This window comes from Pimephales promelas, chromosome 9 (assembly GCF_988280905.1).
Source record: "Pimephales promelas chromosome 9, fPimPro1.hap1.1, whole genome shotgun sequence".
NCBI classification, from domain to species: domain Eukaryota; kingdom Metazoa; phylum Chordata; class Actinopteri; order Cypriniformes; family Leuciscidae; genus Pimephales; species Pimephales promelas.
Window position 1 is genome coordinate 24,994,672 of NC_142777.1, and position 22,536 is coordinate 25,017,207.

The 22,536-nt window shown below is 35.9% G+C and overlaps 1 protein-coding gene across 4 annotated transcripts in view; it reads right to left on the reverse strand.

Moving 5' to 3' along the window:
- Window positions 1–22,536, reverse strand: part of rnf130 (ring finger protein 130) — a 39,427-nt gene that overhangs the window by 6,291 nt on the left and 10,600 nt on the right. For all 4 annotated transcript variants that reach the window (XM_039664471.2, XM_039664470.2, XM_089134923.1 and 1 more), the window contains exons 3-6: window positions 19,088–19,282; window positions 13,034–13,284; window positions 10,268–10,339; window positions 5,564–5,646 (exon numbers count right to left, since the gene is read on the reverse strand). In XM_039664471.2, coding sequence (XP_039520405.1) covers window positions 5,564–5,646; window positions 10,268–10,339; window positions 13,034–13,284; window positions 19,088–19,282 — 601 coding nt within the window. The remainder of the gene's footprint in view (window positions 1–5,563; window positions 5,647–10,267; window positions 10,340–13,033; window positions 13,285–19,087; window positions 19,283–22,536) is intronic.

Here is a 22,536-nt window from a genome sequence, read left to right on the forward strand (position 1 = left end):
TTTATTTAGCGCTTTTCTGGGTACTCTTAGCGCTTTACAGAAGGGGGAATCTCCTCATCCACCTGGATAATGCGACGGCAGCCATAGAGTGCCAGAACGCCTACTGTACCACACACCAGCTTATTAGCGGTGATGAGGCCAATCAGTATAAAGTGACAGTGTCCCTGTCACTATACTGGGGCGTTAGGACCCACAAAGACCACAGTGTGAGCAGCACTCCCTACTGGCCTCACTAAAACCTCTTCCAGCAGCAATCCATGAGGTCTACCATACAGGTACTATCCAGGCTCCACCCTGCTTAGCTTCAGCGGGTGACCAGTCTTTGGCTGCAGGGTGATACGGCTGCTACATTATAACGATGCAAGACGATGGAATGCAGCATCAAGCCTTTGATATCACCATAATTCTTCGCAGCAAAGATAAATATTTGAAACTGCTCTAAGAACACTGGCGCAAGAATGACATTACACGTAAAAGCACATTACACATTTATATTGCAACCAGAGAGAGGAGAGAGTGAGAGGCGGATTAAAATCAAGAAGCTGGTGGACTTCAAAGCAGCAACATGAGCTTTCACAGAGAGCTGTTGAGTCTCTTCTCCTCCTCACATCCGGCTGCCGCACAATCTGAGCTGTGTTCACTCCAGGAAAGACCCTGGGCTCTCGATAGCGGAAACCTTCGTCTTGAGCGAGATTCTCGGCACAAGCCAGCCATTGAAACTTGTGCTAGAGACAAGGCAGTTATTGTGGCTCAAAAGATTGTAGGAATCTTTCTCACAGCATCATAGAGCTGGGCAAATTATATCTAAAATGGTGTTTAAAAGTTCTTACATTTTTAATCATTGTCATTTATATACACACATTCAACAATGCATAGTAATAAACAGCATTTTTTAAATGCACACAGACTTTTGAAACAAAATACATTAAATACATATTATACAAATTTATTTTATAAATATATAAAAGTTTGGGGTCAGTACAAAAATATTAAGCTGTTTTAAACACTGGTAATAGCAATAAATGTTTCTTGAGCACCAAATTAGCGTATTAGAATGATTTCTGAAGGATCACAGGACACTGAAGACTGGGAATTGTTGTGGAAAATTATGGAAGCATATGGGTAGCAATAGTCAATTTGAAATGTAATATGCAAAATGGCATTGCATTCTGCATTCAAATTTACATTTTACAGTACCATTCTGGCAACGTTTGGTTGAAAATGAAATCACATCATTTACATTTGCCATTTCTTATACTAGTTTTAGCATGAGTATTGGAAAGGCATGATTGGCTTGGAAGGCATTTTCAATGTGCACATTGAATTTTGCTACATTCATTGCAGGACATTTCATGAAAATGTAATCGCAAGCATCTTCACTGTGAGTGTAAATGCAATTAAGAAAAATAACATTTGAATGATCATTTTATCACAGTTTATATATATCTTCATTTTTGTAAAGCATTTTCATTTTAATTTTGCAACGTATAAAGCATTTCAATATGCATATTAAAACTAGTGTATGCAAATGTAAATTAATTTCATTTTAATTTTGCACCAAGCATTGCTAGAATGGTAATGTAAAATGTACATTTAAAAACAGAATGCAATGCTATTTTACATATTGCATTACAGTTTAAATAAAATATTTCAAATTGAACAATAATCCATCTCAATCTCAATAATCCATATGCTTCCATAGAGAATTAGGCTTTGCCATCACAGGAATAAATTACATTTTAAAATGCATTCAAATAGAAAACAGTATAGTTCCAACCGGAATAAAGGCAGGTTCCTCAGCCACAAGTTGTTTCGAAAAAAGATTTCCAAACAGAACTACTGGGCAGGAGAGATAGTAGAATACAGCAGTAGCAATACATTTGAGAGGGGTTATCTAAGGATATCAAATAATGCTAAGTGCGTCTTACATACTTTGACTAACGGGTGCTGAGAGGACCCATGCTTCTGAAATTATCCTGGAACAAAGAGACGTGCAAACAAACTCCAACAAAGCTTTATTTTCTTGGAAGGAGAACATGCAAACAAGGGTCAAATTAATTAATAATGAGGGTGCTTACAACACAAATTATACTATAGAGATGCATGCCATCAAACTACGACAGACCAGCTCTATATGTCTGGGCCCAATCTTAATGTACTATAGGCCTATTCTTTTACATTTACCATATCACATGCATATGCAGTCAGGCAGATCCATGGAGTAAAGGGCACACTCCTAAGAAAGTTAAAGAGAAACACTGAAGCTAATGCACTGGGATGTAAATTGAATGGCCTAGGCTAGGTCAAGTGTACTGCCATTACTTGTGCTATGAGTTATTGATTGTGGCTGGAGATGCTTATGCTTAAGAGAGCATGGACACTCACATTAAGAAGGAATAAGATAAGATGGTAACTTATGCTCAGAAGTCCCGTACGCTCACCAAGGCTGCAATTATTTGATCAAAAATACAGTAAAAACTGTAGTTTTGTAATATATTATTACAATATAACATTGTTCCTATGATGGTAAAGCTGAATTTTCAGTATCAGTACCTCAGTCTCCAGAATTCTTTGATGTATATTTTTGGAATATTTCAAATATATTTGAATAATATTTGAATATAATTATTTTGTAATATTATAATGTCTTTACAGTAAGACTAGAAAATATGATAAATATCCAACATACATATTGCAATCAATGATTATGTTTCGCTGGGAGTCCCATCAAATCAAATTTGAGTTTCTGTTTTTATACAGGTATATTTGCCACCTTTTGGGAGTGTGTTAACTTATACATGACCTGAAAGCCAACAGAAATGGACCAAAAGTTGTATTTCCTTGAGTCTTCAATGCTTGTAAGACCTACATGGCCATCCAACCCTTCCTCATTATGACTAAGTGTCTGAGACTGGTTTGTAGCTGGATGTCAGCTGCTGTCTGAGGCAGTACAGGCTGCAGCTCATGAGTGTGTTATTTGATCTGACTGGAGTGAAGCAGTGATTCAGCCGTAAGCAGAGAACAATGCAATTAACCAAGCTCTGGATTAGCGCTTCATTGCTGCTGTGCAGTTGTAGAGACAGAAAGTGGGAGAGAAAGAGATAATAATGATAGAGTGAGTCGGTGTGGAATGGAGAAGAGAGAAATGATATGACAGATTTCACATAGAGAGATGACTGATACTGTACTTAAAAGGATAGGTTTCTTTACTAGTGGTTCCAAACATGCACGACTGACTTTTTCTCTACAGTAGCATCAAACACAAAAGGAAATATGAGCTGAATGTCCAAGTTATTTCATAAAAAAAGAGAGCAGAAAGTCATTTAGGTCAGGGCCAACATCAGGGTGAGTAAATTACAAAAAAATCTTAAACTGAATGATCTCCTTAAAAGTAAGCATCTGAATTAAAAAAAACAGTGGCAACAGCAATATGTCTGCCAAAAAGAGGAAGAAATTAAAAAAAACCCAGCAATATTGAGAAAACTACTGACTTACTGCATGTTGCAGTTATAACGTGTAGTGTGTTTGTTGTAAGGTGATCCACAAAATTTGCAGTCAGACTTCAAGCTGTGTGACCAGGTCATACTCGGCAGATGGTGTCTGAAACTGTAGGGCATGCTTGTGTGCATGTCGCATCCCTTTAATACAGTGTGCATGAATAATGTGTATCTGTTTTAAGTATAAATGCGTGTTTGTGTTTGTGTGTTGGATGCCTAGAGGTCACTGGAAGCTGAGCTGCTAAAAATAAGCAGAGTGGGTCTGACAGGGGCAGTGTGATTCACAGCCACAGCAGTGCCATAATTCCGCAACAAAATCACAAAATCTCACAACAGCAAGTGACCCCTGATCTCCCTTGCTCTCTCCCCAAATGTCATTTGACCACTATTCAAAGTCAGGGGTCAAAACCAAATTGCACTGGGTAATGCAAAGAGATTGTCAATAGACAACATAAGTTGTTAAAGCTGCAGTCTCCAGTTTTACCTCTTTGTCGTCATCTCTGTTCGAAATCTGCAATTCTAGTTTTTCGCAGAATTATAAACTTTACGTGAATTGTACCTCGGCATGGCACAGCGCGGATGAATCCAATGTTTTGAGGAGAATGTGCGGCTGTCAGTCAGCGCACTGGTGTGGATACTGTCATTCAGCATCACAGGTTCTACTTAAAAAAATTCTTGAAAAATACTTGAAAAATTCATAAAATTCTTATGTTGGAAGTATGACCAACATAAGAATTTTCACACTAAATTGTAGTGATGTATGTCTCGAGACCGGTCCACTTTTATGTGGTTTCAGTCTTGTCACGACCTTAAGAAGTCTTTGATCTTGGTCTTGTCTTGGTCTTGCTGGCTCAGACCGACTTAGTGGTCGGGGGATTTAGCAATACAATGCTACAATATACACGACGATATCCGCAACGGATTGAAGCGCGCCGCGCGTCCGAGTGAAGACCATGCGGTGTGCACGAGCCACACAAGAAAACACTGTTACCGTATCCACACCACTGATCGCTGCGGCAACAAGACTACTTGATTACTTGATTTAGTAAAACACATATCATGTACAGTTTTTGATGTATTAATATTTAGTAAAACGCATATCAGTGACATGATGGGTTTTAACTTCATTCAGGAGATTTGGGTAACTGCACAACTGACAGAAAACTTTGAGCGCACCGCTAACGGCGTGTGTGTGTGTGTGTGTGTGTAACCATAGCGACAAAACGACCAACTTTCCGATCCTGCACTGAAGCCTATAATTTTGATTTTTAAAAATATAATTATGCATTTAAAAATTGCAGAATGGATTCATTTGGAGACTTCAAAATCAAAACAAAATCTTACAAGTTATTGCTTAGCTTCAACACTAGTCTGTTTTTTTTTTTTTCCCTCTGGTCACAACCTTAGTTCCTACTTGGCAACAGATATCCTCTGGTCTTGGTAGTGTCTTGGTCTCGGTTTAGGCGGTCTTGACTACAAGTCTACTAAATTGTCATCTGACCAATAAAGGGAAAAAAAGCATTGTAGTCAATCTAACGATCATATCACATCAAACCATGCAAACTCTCAGTCCAAAGACTTTCGCATTTTACAACGGGTCATTTTTTATGTGTGTAGATGTGACGTAATGACGCAAAGACATGCTTGAATCTCTCGCTGAAATCCACCAATACCACTGGAATTAAAAACATTATTACCAGCTTAACGTTTTGAATCGAGAGGCAAGCAGATAGTTCTGAACACTGGCTGGTTATGTACTTTCTCAAATTTATTTTGGATAATTTTAAACCCAAAAAAGTTACGGACTGTAGCTTTAAGAAGACAGAAATATCTTCATCTACACCATAGCAAGGGAAGTTTCCTGAACAAATTCTGAATTCAAATTATTATAAATACAATCATTACTACTATTACAACTACTATATTGTTATTATCCATTAACCATTAAACCATTATATCCATTTAAAAAAACAAAAACAAAAGAAAGACAGAAACATTGTGTGCCTAGACTTTTGTGGAGATTATAATGCCCTTATTACACAAAGCAAAACTAAACACACACTTACTTGCAAGGAAGGATGCGGACCACATCGTTTAGCTGATAACCTTCAATGCACACCGCACAATGATTAAAATCTGGTTCTGTTTCCTGAAAAAAAAAAAAAAATAAACAAGCCAAATAATAAAGATGAGCTTTTTCAGAAGTCAAAATGTAGCTAAAAATGAAATTGTCAACATTATAAGTAATATTAGGGCACCCCTGTAATATACAGTACATTACGGCAGCTTTAGGATCATTTGCCAGTCAAACAAGACAGAGAGTAAATGTCATAAGACAGAAACTGCAATTTAGAAGATTTAGAAGATGCAATTAATGACCACTGACAACACTAGAAGAACGCTAAAAAAACGCTGTATGACATGACATACTCTAAACTTATCAATTATGATTATCTTTCATTTTTAAAATAGTTATGTGGGCTGCATTTTTGACCAATGCTACTTGGCAGAACAACACAGAAATAGAAATCCAGCAACCATTATCATGTCCTGCTGTATATTACTTGGTGGATGTGATCAGCTAAGGACAAAAAAAAAAAAAAAAAAAAAGAAATATGCCCCCCCCCCCCCCCTCCCCTCAATATGACTATATGACAACAATTTATAACATTTATACAACTCAAAAAAATATATATAACATACAGAAATCCCTACTGTATCCTGTATCCTCCCTACTATTTATACTTAAGCATACAAGCCCATTATTATTAAATATGCATGCTGGCCTTATGACATGCATTTATGAGAAATATTATAAAGTGTGAAATTCTTTTGGCAATATGCTTTGAGTGCCTGCATTACACTCTATATTGATCTGATCTCTTGACCTCCTAGCGTTCAAGTCACCCAGCTGTTCTCAAGCTCACCATTTAAGGTTTAGATAATACTTTCATACAGTAGTGACCTAAATTCTTCAAACAGATTAGTCCAACTACAGCAATCTGTACAGTTACAATAGCAAAATATATATCATATATATCAAGTACATTCTGAGTGCAATAGTGTATACTACAGAGCATATTTCTTAACTTCTGGAAGTCTAATCAAACAATAAGTTAAGGCACAAAAAAGAGCAGTCAATGGTTGGTTGTCACTCGCTGAATGAATGAGTGAATGAATGAGTGAATGAATGAATAAATGAATGAATGAATGAATTAATGAAGTGGTTGTGTGCTGCACATTTTGGCAAATGAGGTAGGCCATCTGAGTATTCCAAGAACACAGTAGATTTGCATACCCTGCATCGTACACATACTGCATACTCCATATGAGGTTTGATAGCATGCCATTCTGAACATTCCGACTGTATTTTGTGTCAAATAATTTCCTAACACAGACCCCAAAAATAGGAATATAAATAGAGTAGAATCAGAAAGTAGTGTGGAAAACATTTTATCAGTATAGCTCTAGAAACTCATGTCAACTTTCTGTATCCATCTAGTTATTGGAGGATGAGTGAGCAGGAGATCGTTCAGCAGATTTAGTAGATACAATGTGTCAAAGATGCTGTATTTCTCTGGCTCCGCTTTCAGCCCATCTGTCATTAGACTGACCTGTGAGGTCAGTCTGAAGCCGATCTTGACATCACTGAGGAAACATTGCCTACTTGTAGGAGTGACTAGTGATCTGTATTTTTTACAAAAGGACTAACAAAGCTTAATACTAAGCTTTCTTACTAATTTCATACTAAAATACTAAGCTTTGGGTTATAAAAAACCTTTAGTATCAATTACGAAAAACCAGATCATGACAAAATGATCTAGTATAGTGATGTTTGTGTATCTGGTTATTGCTTTGTTTATTTTAGCGATGAACAGTGTTATCATTCACTAAAACAAAAACTATTAAAAATTGTTTTCATTAATTGAAATTAAAAAAGATATAAGATAACTGATCAGCATCGGCGATCCGAAGTGTTGTACATCAAGTGTGGTCACACAGGTGTCATGAAATGCATGTTCGAGCATCTGTCTGACAGACTGGCATTCTGACACTGTGACCTTCATGGTTTCTAATCTTATCTCCACTTTTTTTTTTTCTTGCAATTGCTTTGCTTACACATATAAAATACAAGAAGTTTAAAACAGTAGTCCCTAGAGGTGGGTAGTAATGAAGTACATTTACTTTGTTACATTTACTTGAGTATTTTTTGGAAAAAATTGTAGTTTTAAGAGTAGATTTAAATGTGGGTGCTTTTACTTTAACTCGAATACATTTCTAATGAAAAAAACAAACTACTTTTAATTTGTTAAGTTGGGTGACGTTCCTCTCGTTACTTTATTTTAATTCAATAGATGTTGTTAAATGCATAGTTTATTCCAAGCAAGCGGTATCTTTTTTCTGGGGCATGAGCGATGCTCAATTCACAAACGAACCACACTTTTTGACTCAATTCTGTTCAAAGACTTCATCAAACAAGTTGGCAGACCGGTCTAAATTGGTTCGCAAATGAGTTTGAATGATTTGTTTGGTTTCCTGCAAGCAATGGATTGTCTGAAGCGGTTTCACACTCGAGTCGTAACAGGAAGGTTCGAGAACACCAAGAGCGTTGGATGAAGTGTCCGTGAACCTACAGTCAAGTGAAAGCATATGATCCGAAGTTACTAGTAACTAGCTACTTGAGTAGTTTTTTCATTGCATTTTTTATTAACTATTTAACTATTCAGATTATTACTTTTCCTTTGAGTAAATATTTATAACTTGCACTTTTACCATAATATGTGACCATAATAACCATTTACTATAGTAATTGTTAAGGTGGAATTACTCTGTGTGATAGATGTCCTGAGGAACTCTCTGCAAGGCCCTGATTACATTGGAATGATTTTAATAACTTAATGTGCTTGAAGTGTGCACCAAGCACTAGGAAAATACAAAAAATAGATCGGGACTTGGTATGGGCAGATTTTTTTTCAATGACTTAGACCGGGGCATGAATAAATGTAGTAAGGACGTCCTTATCAATTTTTTTTTTTTTTATTAAAACCTAAATTAAATAATAAATTAAACCTAAACATTCTAATATCCCAAACCTAAACTAAATAACTAATAAAAACACAAAAGCAGATAACAAGATTATTAAAAGGTAAACTAAAAATATCAAAACGAGCCAATTCAAAATATTCATAAATACTACAACAGTATACAAATAATACTAATCATTATCTAATATTAATTGTATTATTTATCAGAATATCAATGCTTCTATGGTATTCTTACTCTATAATCATATTCCTGTAAGACTTACAATTATGAAGTACACCAAAGAGCAGTACAATTTTCAAATACTATTTAGATATTATCATCATAGTATAAATACACCTCTGATAAGCAACGCATCACTCAGCCAGCTAACTCGGCCTCCCTGGGCAATGGAGCCATTTAGAAAGTGACAAAAATCCTCCTAGGTTTTATATCACACTCTGCCTTGTTCTTCCTGGAAGCACCTTCTCTACTCTAGATGCTATTTCCGTCACCTGGCAGTGTCCTGTCTACTCTGCATGGTCAAGGTCATGTTGTGGTGAGTGGTGTTCGGTTTCTAATGGGCCCCTCTTAGCGCAAGAGTCATCGACTGTGGTCCTGCCGGTCCCTGCAGAGGGAGCTGGCCAATACTCAAAGGCCGAGAGGCTTCGGCCAAAAGCAGTGAAGCTGTAAAGATGCTTCAGGAAAATGTGTCATTACTGATCGAAATGTGTATGCGATTAAAAAGGAAAAAGTAGAGAGAGAGATAGACGAAGACAGACAGACCTTCTCTCACTCAATCTCTACTGAGCATGACCTCTCAGATGAATGGTTTCAATTTCTTGCAGCACTTCTCCAAGGCCACTGATGTTTTATTCATAGCTGATGTGAGCTGACCTTGACTGGGCTATGATATGCACTGACTGGCACGGCTACACCCCTTCTCCAAACCTAACAGTTGTGAAGTCTCACGGCCCTGACTCGCTCACCTGACAGTCATTCACCTTTACACAGGTCAATGTCTCTTTAGACTGTGGTACAATCAGTCAGATTACTTGCTGAGTTGAACCTAACCTGTCAACCACCAATATTAAATGGCCAATTACTGATTAAATCAAGAGCAATCAGTCATAAATATAAAAGAATCAATTCTATCAACGAAAGGTTTATGACGCATGCATTTACTGTGCTTTAGTTTTTGTTATCCCTAGTCACTTTACATAAAAGCAGTGCAGTCTGTTTGGATGTACCCTGAAACATGGATTTCAACAGTTTAACCTGTTCTGAGTTTGCCTTTTCTGATGTAATAATAGTGATCAGATACATATCATCATCCAGCAATTTTCAGGCGCCGTGTTCTGTTTATGCTCTTCAGACATCTGCTTTTAAACTGCATGCACTCTGGATTGTAAAGTATGGGTTCTTGCTAGACTGCAAGACTGGTTGGAGAAACTTGGATTTCATGTATTTTTCAAGAATTCATTTATTTGTCGAATGCAGCTGTAAATAACCAAGATGTGTGCATAAAGAATGTGACTAAGCACTCGGAAGAAGAGTGGCAACCATATTTAGCTGTACTGTGTACGTGTCCAGTGAGTCGTACGTGTACGCGTCCAGTGAGTCGAGTATGGAGATGCATTATGAATGGAGAATTAGACAAACTGTTCCATAACAGGAAACGGTTCCATAACAGGCATGGACATGAGCCTGAGAAAAAATAAACAAGCAATGACATCAAAAAACCTCACCTTGTCCCCTCTTTTTACTGTCCTGGTAGTCAGCTTGCTAATAGCCTTCTTGGCAGCATCTCCCAGCCGTCGCTATAGTTACAAAGGACAAGAGAAGAGAATAAGTCAAACACTTTTAGATTCGCAGCTTGATTTAATGAAACAGGAAATTAAAATGACTAATAAGAGTTAAGGAATACATTTCAGATTTTGATAAACAAGGTAGGGGTAAATAATAATGAGGAGAAAGCATTAGCGGTATTAATTGTGATAAAAGCAACATATCTGAGTGTCTTATCAGGATTGCATTAGGCAAGGCAGAGTTAGCAAAAGGCATGGCAGAGATGGCCATAAATAAGACTAAGTGCAGCTTGAGATGGGCAGTTCATTGTCTGTGTGTGTTTATAAGTGTATGTTCTGAGATGTCCTCGGTCTTCATTCTGCCAGTTTATTGCTAAATAAATAGCTCAGTGATTTATTGTCGACAGTTCACAGAAAACGCCAAAGGACCAACCAGGGCCCAAAGGATTAGCGCTAACTAAAGCTTTTGTGTGTGCTATATTTGCAAAGGCCTCAAAATGTTCTCACAAATACAGACTGAGACATAAACCTCTTAAAATTGACTAATATTGACCAAGTATGGTTCATTAAATGGCCAAATTATTTTTTAATTAAAGTTTAAAAATGCCAAAGGGGTTAGGGTCAGTCTGCACTAATTATAATTAGCTTAATTAAAGAACAAGTCAATGAAATGTACAAGATGTGTTAGCAATTACATTTATGACAAATTTAAAACAGTAAAAAGACCTGCTAATTATACAAATACATTTACACCTTGCAAAAAAAAGTAATTTTTTTTTTTTTTTCAGATATTTTTGAAAGAAATCTGTTTTGGTCACCAAAGATGCATTTATTTAAAGGGGGGTATGTGATTTTCTTTTTTGACCATTTTTTTCAAAATCACTTGAAATCCTATTCCTAACCCACTTATACACTATTACAACCACTGAGTTAGAAGCACTGAAATGAAAATGTAATAATCTGTGGAACGGACAGGACTTGAAAAACTCCAGCCAATCATTTCCAAGACTACCTAGAATCATTAGACAGTCAGTGTGTCAATCAAACAGTCAGACCATACACCTTATTCACGGCAGCGCCATCTTTGATTTTTAATGAGAATGAAAGCGAGGTAATTGTAAGTAATCTAGCCGCTTTATTCAGCTTTTTACAGTCGATGCCATTGGAAACACGGTAAGTCTATCTCTTACAGCCTCACTTTCATACCTGTCATGGCGCTGCTCTGAATAAGGTCTACACCCCCCTCCCCCTCACGCGAATGTCCCCTTATGTCTGCACATACTCAAAGCTTGTGACCCAGTCACAGTAAATGCAACGCCTCGGTACAGAAAGAGAGAAAGTGCAATCTCGCGCATCTGAGTTTTGCAGATGCATGATTGCGCATCCATGTTCTTCGAATGGGTGGAGTCAGGGCCAGCGTTGGACGAAAGATGGTAGGACCTTTTAAGTTGTGTATTTTCAAAATCTGCCGGCCGTTTTGCAAATCCCATACCCTACCTTTAATATTGTGAAATATTATTAACAAAATTATTAAAATAACCATCTATTTGAATATATTTTAAAATGTGATTTATTCCTGTGATGGCAAAGCTGAATTTTCAAATGAAGTGCACATGTGTTGTTGATGAGCACATGATCCTTCAGAATTCATTCTAATATGCTGATTAGGGCAAAAGGAACATTTCTTATTATTATCAATGTTGAAAACAGTTGTTCTGTTTAATATTTTTTGTTTTTAGTTTTAATTCTACAATTATTAGATGAATAGATGGTTAATCAATTATTTGAAATAGAAAAGTTTTATAACATTATAAATGTATTTTACTGTCACTTTTAGTCAATGTATAGTATTAATGTTGAATAAAAGTATTAATTCATTTTAAATATATATATATATATATATATATATATTTCTTCCCCAAGCTTTTGAACAGCATTGTACTGTAAATGTACATCAAAATACTTGATCATAAGTCAGCTTACTACACAACAAAATGTTTACTTTAGATTTTGAAATTGTCTTATTATTAAAATATTTTCTACATCATATCATTAACAGATGTATTTATTTACAAGACAAATTTGCACAGTGAATAAGCCATAATCATGTGTGCAGAGCACTCTTTTCCATTTTGCCTATATAATCAATGCAGTTTAAGTAACCATACACATTATCAAGTTATTAAGCACAATTTGCACAAGGCCTTGCATATAAATGCACACTTTTTACTTAACTCCTCTACAGTATAAACAATACATTTATATTGTAATGTGAATTGTGTAGAGTTCTCTTTGCATTTATTTCAACTTTGTCTAATATTTCAAATCTAGGTGGTGACTAAGAGATTCAGATTTTACATATTTCATAAAATACCAGCAGCTGTTATTACCACCTTATTATAACCCGTTTATATTATAACCCGTTCAGTAGTGAATTCAGAGGTCTGGTAATAGCAAAAGGTCTGTGAGACAAATACTACAGTGGAGAAATAAGGTCACACACGCGCGCACACACACACAAGCTAGGAAGGACGAGCCATTTGTTACCATCTTTGAGCACACGGGAAGTTCTTGAAGGTCAGATTAGCCTGTTAAATATGAGGGGGGCCTTTGAAAGAAAAATCTGGCAAGGTTTTGGCTGCAAGCTTGAGGGTGAGACTGGGTTTGTGTGTGTTTTGTTCAAAGGAACTGTGTGTTGTTTAAGACCTGACTGCGGTCCCTTGCGCTGGTGTCTCTGATCTTCTGGATGAAGTAGAATATTAGCCAAGCAGAGGAGATAATCATCAGTACAATGAAGGAGATGGAGACGAACACCAAGGAGCCGCGGTTGATGTTCTTAGGCAGCCCTCGTGACCCCACCATCACGGAGACCAACACAGTCTGGTTCTTCTCCAGGAATCCCAGAATCTCCTTTCCAAAGGACTCAGTGATCATCACTGCCACTATGTCTCCAGTGCCTTTGGAGAAAGAAATTATATGAGAACATTTTGTGAAACAAACAGTAATACTAATAGTAATACTAGTACTAAGATACAAATATACAAGGCTCCATTCAAACATAACATTTTACAAGAAAGATACACAATCTATTTCAGGTTGCACCAGATTTATGTATTATTTATTTGGTTATCTTTTCAGAGCATATCAAAACATCTCACATAGATGCACTGATCTTGTCCAATTCAGTGTAATGCTCCTGGTCACACAAATGGCACAGTAATCATGGCAACCGAAAATGAGGACAAACACTTCGTCCGTCCAGCCCCCCCACCGCAAACACACAATTACACCGATCTGGAGCTTAGGCCATGCCACAGACACTGATATAACTCGGGCCCTCAGGCTTAGCAATAATAAGGTTAGAACAGTACAGATGGAAACCTATTGCAGACCTGCCCTAGTCAGTGATCTAATCTCACCATATTCTGCATTTAAACTGCCCTATAACAAATGCGATGAGAAATAGCATCACATAACTATTATGATGATGATAGAATATGTTTAGGTAAATGTAACATAACATGTTATTTTTTGACCATAGCAAAAATATGAAATAACCCCTGATGGCACAAACTTGAAATATTTTGAGAGATAGCTAGAGAGATTTGTGAGATAGACAGACAGTAGCAACATGTTTTTGAAGGAACCACATGGAGCTGTTGTTTCTTAAAGCATTAAGATGAAAGCATAGTGAAAAAAATCTCAAAATTCCTAAAAGCTTGGCAGAGCTTAGCAACTTTATTACTGCCAAATATGAGAATGTATATATATAAGAAAATTGATTTCTGGGTCACTTATTAAATGCAATCAAATTTGAGATACTGACCTACTGTATACAAACGATGCATTTAGAGAATGGGTCTAGATTCACTTATAATTGCTTGGATTATTTTGCATTTGTATGCACAAGAATACTTACATTACTCCGCCCAATTCACAACATGTTCATTTGCTCATGAATTTGTTCTTGACATCGTTCTGATGCTAGTGAATTTTGAGTATTCTCATTGAGTGGCTGCAAACACAGCTTTTCTTACTTTTAAGAAAAATATGATAACATGTATTTAAGATGAACTTAAATTGTATCATTTAATAATTTTATTCATGGATTATATAGAACAATAATGCAACACAATTAAATATAATTATAGTCGGTGATGGTGAACAGGGTCATTCAGTACAAAGTACCCACCCATGTCAACTGCGAGCCCAACTTATGCTATTTATTTATGGAGAACATTCATAGTAGTATCACAGACAGGACAGATCACAAAACAGTGAAAAATCCATAAATTTATATATAAAAGTTACTGAGTGACTGATTTGAAACTTAGCTTTAAAATGAACAACGTAACACATTTTAGAAAAAGTGGCAGGTCTTATTTTTCATTTCCACTCCAAGACTTAATGCACAGATCATTTGACATAAATCATATTTGTTTCATCCATTGCTATGGATATCACGGTCTCAATCATGTAATCAGGTTGATTAATAACTAACGGTAGTATACGACCAAATATTGAACAGGCATGCATTTGCTATGGAAGCAATCAAGGGTACATTATCCCTTGTGTATAAAAACGGCTGCATCTTACAGCCAAATCCTGAGTGTGAGAAAGGAGTCTGGATGTCAGAGAATATCCATGTGAATGTGGCTGCCTGTGTGTGACAATATGTGCGTTATCTTGTATAAACAAACGCTTACTTATGCAGTCTACCTGTTGGTGTGATTTTGTATAGATTTTTGAACGCATTGGTGTATGCAAGCGCTTGTATATGTGTGTGTAAGCATGTGAGAATGAGACTGGCATGCTGCCTGGCTCAGAAGGCAGTTTGTCAGCAGTAAAGATGATGTCTAGGGCAGGACAGGGACAATTTGCTCTAGATTGAAAAGCTCCAATCCACTTCAAGGCCATTTTTCTCCATAAAAGGCATAAAAACCAACAGATATACATCATTATACATAACTCACTTCTATGGGCACAGTCTGTTAGACATTGGTTCTTACAGTATTATCAAACTAAATATGATAAGCTATAATAATAATAATAATAATAATAATATTTTCAAATACTTTGAAAATCGTGGAGTCTGAACTCGGCATTAGACTACGTGAAATCTCGAGGCCCACAGAGAAGAAAATTAATAGAAAGTGGAATAAAGTTTTTATTTTATTTTTATTTTTTTATTTTTTTGCACACAAAAAGTATTCTCGTCGCTTAACTTTAAGATAGCACCACTGTAGTCACTTGAACTATTTGAACGATGTCTTTAACTTTTCTGGGCCTGCTAGTTTCGATACCTTAGAAGCCCGCTCTCAGATTTAATCAAAAATATCTTAATTTGAGTTCCGAAGATGAACGAAAGTCTTACAGGTTTGGAACAACATGAGAGTGAGTAATTACTGACAGAATTTTCATTTTGGGGTGAACTAACCCTTTAATAACTTGTCCTTTATGCATGTAGAAACCTTACCTTCTTAAATTAAAAGGAGGCGGGGAAAAAAGTGTGAATGGCCTTACATTGTAATGTGCTGTTTATTCATTATCGACTGTTCCTGCTGTAAAGGTTAAGGCATGCGGATATTGATCTTTGTTAAAAGGGAAACTCCCTCAAAGGTGGTCTTAAGCCCTGCACATGCTGACTGACTCTGACAGTAAAGGTGATGTGATCCTTCAAACCACAGTTGCCAAAAAGAGGACGTGGCATTATGAAATTTGATGCACTCTACATATGATTTTAAAATATTGGTTTTCAGTAAATGCAGAGCAGAGTTAATATATGTGCTTTTATTTCTTGGACTTTAACACATTCACACTTTAGCTTCACACTTCAATCTACATCACTTAAACTAAAACAAATCTATGGTTTGTATGGTTAAAACAGTCCCTGGTTATTCTTCAGTAAAACATCATAACAAAACCTGATACAAATACGACAACTGCGTGGCTTACTGGAACTAAATCTCTCCTAAGCTACTTGCTCTTAAAAAGAGTGTCAGTTTGCTTGCATCTTTTGTGTTAAAAACACTTCTCCACCCACACACGCATGCACATACACAAACCACAAACTTCCTGTAGAACATATGTTTATCTAAATGTAGTGTTTGTTTGTTTATTTGAATTGGGTGACTGAAACCTATATATAAATATATTGTCTTACATGTATAAAAATCAGATACACAATTTGTCATTTAGTGCTAGAACAATGAACTCTCTGGATAAGTCAATGCATTGTGATTTTTTCTCAAGTATCCACACAAAACTTTACACATTTATATAATATTATTATATTTATTGAAATTAGCTTTTATTTTTGTAAAATGTTTAGTAATTTAGTAGTTATTAATTATTTTAGTATTTTTTCAGTCCTCTAATGTGGCATTTCATTCACATTTTACAAAGCCACATATTTTAACGCTGAACTGGCAGCAAGTTAGTCACCTTAACGATTTAAATTACCTATAGATTTACTTGCTTCCCTACACTCTTGCTGAAAAAATGAGATGAACAGAGAACCCTTGCACAATTGTCTCAGTCATGACTTTATATTAAACGCGTTATTAACAGTATTAACGCAAACCCATTTTAACGACGTCAAGTCTGAAATACCACTCGATGGCCATGCAAGCACACATACACAGCTGATGCGAATTTTCCACCCCCTCATCAATATCTGGACCTCATCAGTATTTCTTTCACCCTTTTATTGATCATTTTGTGAGATTATTTGCTCCAAGTGAGAACGTTAGTGTAAAATTGAACACTGTGTATGCCAATTGTTTTCAATAAGAAAAATAAAAAAAAAACTTTTGCACAAAGCAAGCCGTTACACTTTTCCATGTTGATAAGAGCATTAAAAGGAAATAAATAATAATAAAAAAATAACAATGTGACAAAAATAAATCAAGAGACATTTAGAATGGGTAAAAATGTGCGATTAATCGTGAGTTAACTATGACATTAATGCGATTAAATATTTTAATCATTTGACAGCACTACTTTATAATCCCAATTTAAACGAATCGTAAGGTACCTATCCTTTACAGCTTGTTTAAAGAGGTTTGAATCCCATATGTGGCAGGGGAAAAGGACCTTTTGAATAAATCATGCAGTCCTGCTATATTTAAACATCTCATCGATTCCATTCTGATAGTCCTGCCGTGACTCACCATCTCTCCCCTTTCTCCTGTTCCTACGTCGACCCACCCCATCATATGTCCAAAGACACTGCTTACAAGTTTTATGTTGATTCCAATGTGCTCTGTGCATCCAAAACTGTTGCATATATGCCAAGGTAGAAGTGTGTGTGTAGAAAGTGCACCTGCAGAATAGTGACTGCTCTGGCAGAAAGATTCCAGTACACGCAGTCCTTCATCATGTCTGAATGTCCTCTAAAACCAAACAAACAGTCCCAGTCACACTCTCACAGCAGGTTTACAGCTCTAAGACAAATTATGAAATACCTACACACACACAACACTTTCCAAACTCCACAAATGATAACATTCAAGCCAGCAGACTTGAAAATGTAACAATCAGCATTGGTCCTCCTGAATACTCGTGCTCCTCAAGGCTACTGTTTTGGCTACAACTAAGAGTCATCCACAAATTTGCTAGTGACAATTTTGTTTTGTTTTTTGTTGTTGTTTTGGTCCTTTCCATTACTACAGGTCACACACCTCGACAAACCACACTTACGGAGAGCAGGCAGCACAGAATGACTGAGGAAACATTCACACAGGATGTGTTTTTTGCATTCAAAAACAGCTAAACGAAGCACCACATAAATGGAACAGAACACATGGGGTTTGAAATTAGTTTTTTAAATCATCTTAAAAAAAAGTCACGATGCAACCGCCAAAAGACATCAGTAGGCAGTCACAATGTGCACAGATAAAAAAGACAACAACTTTTAAAACAAAACTACATAAGTCTTCCTCAAACAGACTAACAAAATGAAAACAAAGAATAAAAAAAATAAATCTACACATTTTTAATAGATAACATAAAAGCACAACTCATGAAATCACTGTAAGAATTTGCAATACTTAAAATAAATGTTTAACTGCATACATTACAATATCTAGACTTGATCTACTGGATTGGAATATAATCTGACTAAGAAAACACAATTAAAGTCACATGCAAGTATTATAAACAATAATTGATAATAAATAATCCATAATGTATTACGCCTAGCTTGATGTATTGTGGTGTAGTTGTATCATGTCCGGTTAGCATCTGTGTGGTCTGTTTAGTAAACACTTAATGGAATGTAAAGGGCATTGAAATTACTGTGTCAGCTATTGCTTTCACCAAAATGCTTTTTTTTTTTTATTAAAAATAAATAAGTAAATAAACAAGAATGCATTATAGCTGAGCACAGCAACGTTTTCCCCCAGACTGTCTCCAGTCCACTGCACAAAACTTGTGTGTGAGTGACAGCTCAGAGAGAGAGAGAGAGAGAGAGCTTTTTTTTACGTTCTGAATTATATTATATCACTGTATACACTACAGTCTAAAATATGAAAGAAATGTATGTACATTTTTAGAATAACTAATTTCTACATTAAACACAACAATTCGTGACTCTCCTATGATTAAAAGGGACACTTCCGGTTTTCTTCCCACCGGAGCCATTTCAAAATGGCGGCTGCGTGAAATCAGTGTATTGAACCATTCAAATGATTTCTAAACTGTTTTATTAGATTGAATAAAGTGCCCCTTTAATGAGAATACATCGATTATGGAGCTCACCTTCATGAGCCATTGTGACGGTGTCCTCTTTGGTGCTGTTATTGTAGATAATGACGGCCGAGGCATTGAAAGCTGCTGCCTTAAGGATCTTCTCTTTAAAGGTGCACTTCCCTCTCTGCATAATGGCCACCCAGTGTGTGGTTTTCGGAGGCACTACAAACCGGGTGTGCGGACAGCAGCCTTGCAAATCCACCGCTAAAAAAAAAGAAATTAAGAAAGTTAGAGAGACCTTGATTCCTGTCTTTATTTAAACTTTGCACAGTACCCAAAAGTTCTTGTTTTGAGTTTACACCAAAAAAAAAAAAATAATAATAATAATAATAATATTTGATGCAGTATACCACAACTTCAAATTACAGTTTGGGTTCAGTAAGAAAAAAAAAAAACAACATTTTATTCAGCAAAAACTCATTTATTAATTGTATCAAAAGTGGCAGAAAAGGACATTTATGTAACAAAACATTTCTATTTTATATAAATTTTAATCTTTTCAAATACTAATCATTAGATTATATCAATTAGATTAACATCAGCATGTTAGAATGATTTCTGAAGGATCATGTGAAACATTTATAAATGTATTAAGGAAAACAGATACTTTCATAATATTACAGTTTTACTGTATTTTATATAAAATAAATCAATCAGGGTGAGAATGAGACACTTCTTTAAAAACACTTAAACAAATCTTACCAACCTAAAACTTTGAAGGGTTGTGTACACATCTAAACAAACAGATACAGTATACCCATGTACTCATTTTCAAATGAATACATGACACATAATATACCAACAATGCCTGACTTGCAAAAGAAATAAACATTTGAAATCCAGATATCAACAAAGAATCAACTAAATCCAAATGGATGAACTGAAATGTCAGTAGGATGTGCTTATTATACGCAGCCTCACTTTGCATATCTAATGAAACACACACTCATCACCATGACATCTGTGGACTGAAAGCATGCCACCACTAAACTCATTAGTAATAGAGTATGTAGGGGCCGCCTGCCTCCCTATTTCTTATGTGATTGCATGACACTGGAGGTTATGGAGGCACTCTTGTAAGTTGGGCTAAGCAAACTAATGCCCTGTCACTTCCAAACACTGACTCATATGTCGAAGCAGCCTGGCCCGGTCTAGAGGAAAGCTGGAAACCCCCACAGGGAAGCAGAGCAGATCACGATAGTTGATTGTCTTTAAAAGGTAATACGAAGGCTTTTGCTTGTTTCAGCACCAAGCTCATCTCCCCAGTAAAACCTACCATCCTTCCCTCAAGGCATTCTAGCAAGACTTGTGGACTAAACGCAAAAAAAAATGCAAGAAGAGAGGTTTCAGAAAGAAATCTCTTTACTATGGATCACAGACACACAAGGAAGATGAAGCAAAATCAAATATTCATCAGTTTTCAGCATCAGCACTATATATAATTTTGGTGTTTGGGAACGCGTGTGTTTGTTTACTGGGCTGGAGAAGCAACCAACGAGGAGTCCAGAAGCTAATAATGTTGGTCCACAAGCTAATATTGTAGGCCCTATGATCGCCATCAGCATGAATGATTCATGCAACTGACCTACAGTTCAGATATTGAGTAGAGCTGAGATAGAGTCGCAATATGAATCCAACTATCACCTGAGATTAAACCATAAAACAGCCTGATGATGCATCACAGATGGACTGAGAGAAAATAAATGCTCACAGGTGGAAATTAATTCACAGAGCTTTATTTCTACAAAATACCCGTTAACACAATAAAAAGATAAATATAGACCTTCATTTTGGTATTCCTAATTTCATGACTACGTTTATCAGAATATTTTTATTAACTGAAAATGTTTAAATAATGAATGTGCTGTTGCAGTTAATACTGAAAGTCCCTTAAGGTCAAGGTTAGCGTTACATAGTGCATCTTTGACTTTGCAGCGTTATCAGTTCTGAGAGGGCATATTTGGGTTCGTAAGGAAAGCTGTTGAAATCTGGTCTTCTATTTGAACTTACGTAAGGTTATATAATGAGCAACTCCATGACATCCCAAAAACATAGCGATAAAGCAAGAACACGTGAAACAATTGGGATGGTTTAGTTCAACTTAGACATGGAAAAAAAAAAAACTGTGAACTTGTGTGACCTCAGAAAGTTTGAGAACCGAAGTCCATTTCTCTTCTTGTGGAATAAAAAAATCAAATTTCCATGGTAAAAATCAGGGAATGAAACTCGATTTAAGACTGGTCAGTGAAAAAGATTTAACCTTTAGAAAATGCTGTTCGTCAACCTCAGGAGGTCAAAGAAAAATATCTTCATTTTATATTCATTTTTAATGAATTGGGGATACATGGGAAATGGAAATGGAAATACACACCCCTGAAACAAAATGTTGGATTTGTCTAAATTGAAAACCCTAATTTGCATGATTGTTATTTTCTAACAATAACCATTTAAACAAACATCAAAACACCAAAAATTGAATTGATACAAAGGTAAAAAAAAAACATGGTGGAAAGGTAAAGCTTAATAAAGGCATGTCAATCACATGTTAACTTAATAATGATATTACATTGTTAATTAAATTATTTTTTTCTACACAAAAAGAATAATTAATTATGACATTAATTATTGGATACAGTCGAAAAGTTCAAGACCACTGATGTAAGACAAAAATCCTGTTTGAAAACAGTCTCCAATTTGTTTAAAATGCCAAAACTCTCCATCTGTCAGAGAAACCATGTGAGAAATTCATCAGCGTCAATCACATCTGTTTGGCTGGTCATCATATGGCAATTCCGTAACTTGTCTTTGAAAATTATATTTTGCAAAATGCAGCTGCTAGAGTTCTTAGGTCAAGAAAATATGATCATTTAACACCAATTTTATCACCTCAACACTGGTTAAATATTAAGTTCCGTATCAATTACAAAGTATTACTACAGCACAACCAAATACAACCCATAGAGTATTAAAATGATCCACCTTATCCCTGACGACCTTACTGCATTTTTAATTATTATGGGTGTCACTTCCGGTTTGGGGAACATCCATTCAAAAAGGCTGAAAGGAATCATTTCAAATCAATATAAAGTAAAATACAAATATCAAATATAAATATGATTATAATTTTATCATATATTTTTCTCTCTTCATTTTCTTCAAAGGGGAGTCATCTGCTGGAAGGAAAATCTGATGTAATTTGTGACTTATCCTTTAGACTAATTCATGATCTATTTAGGGCAAAAGTTCAGAAATGTGCACACAAATGTAAATGTAATCTTAATAAGATGTCATGCTGAAGAATTTAGATGGATTAAATTCCATGTCATATGCCATCTAAAGCAGTGATAATTCCTTGATAAATTGCTCTTTTCAGTCTTGCTGTACTTACAACCGGGAATTATTTGAATTTAATGACTCAGGGTGTTAGATCCCCAATAGCTCAACAAGACGCTACATCT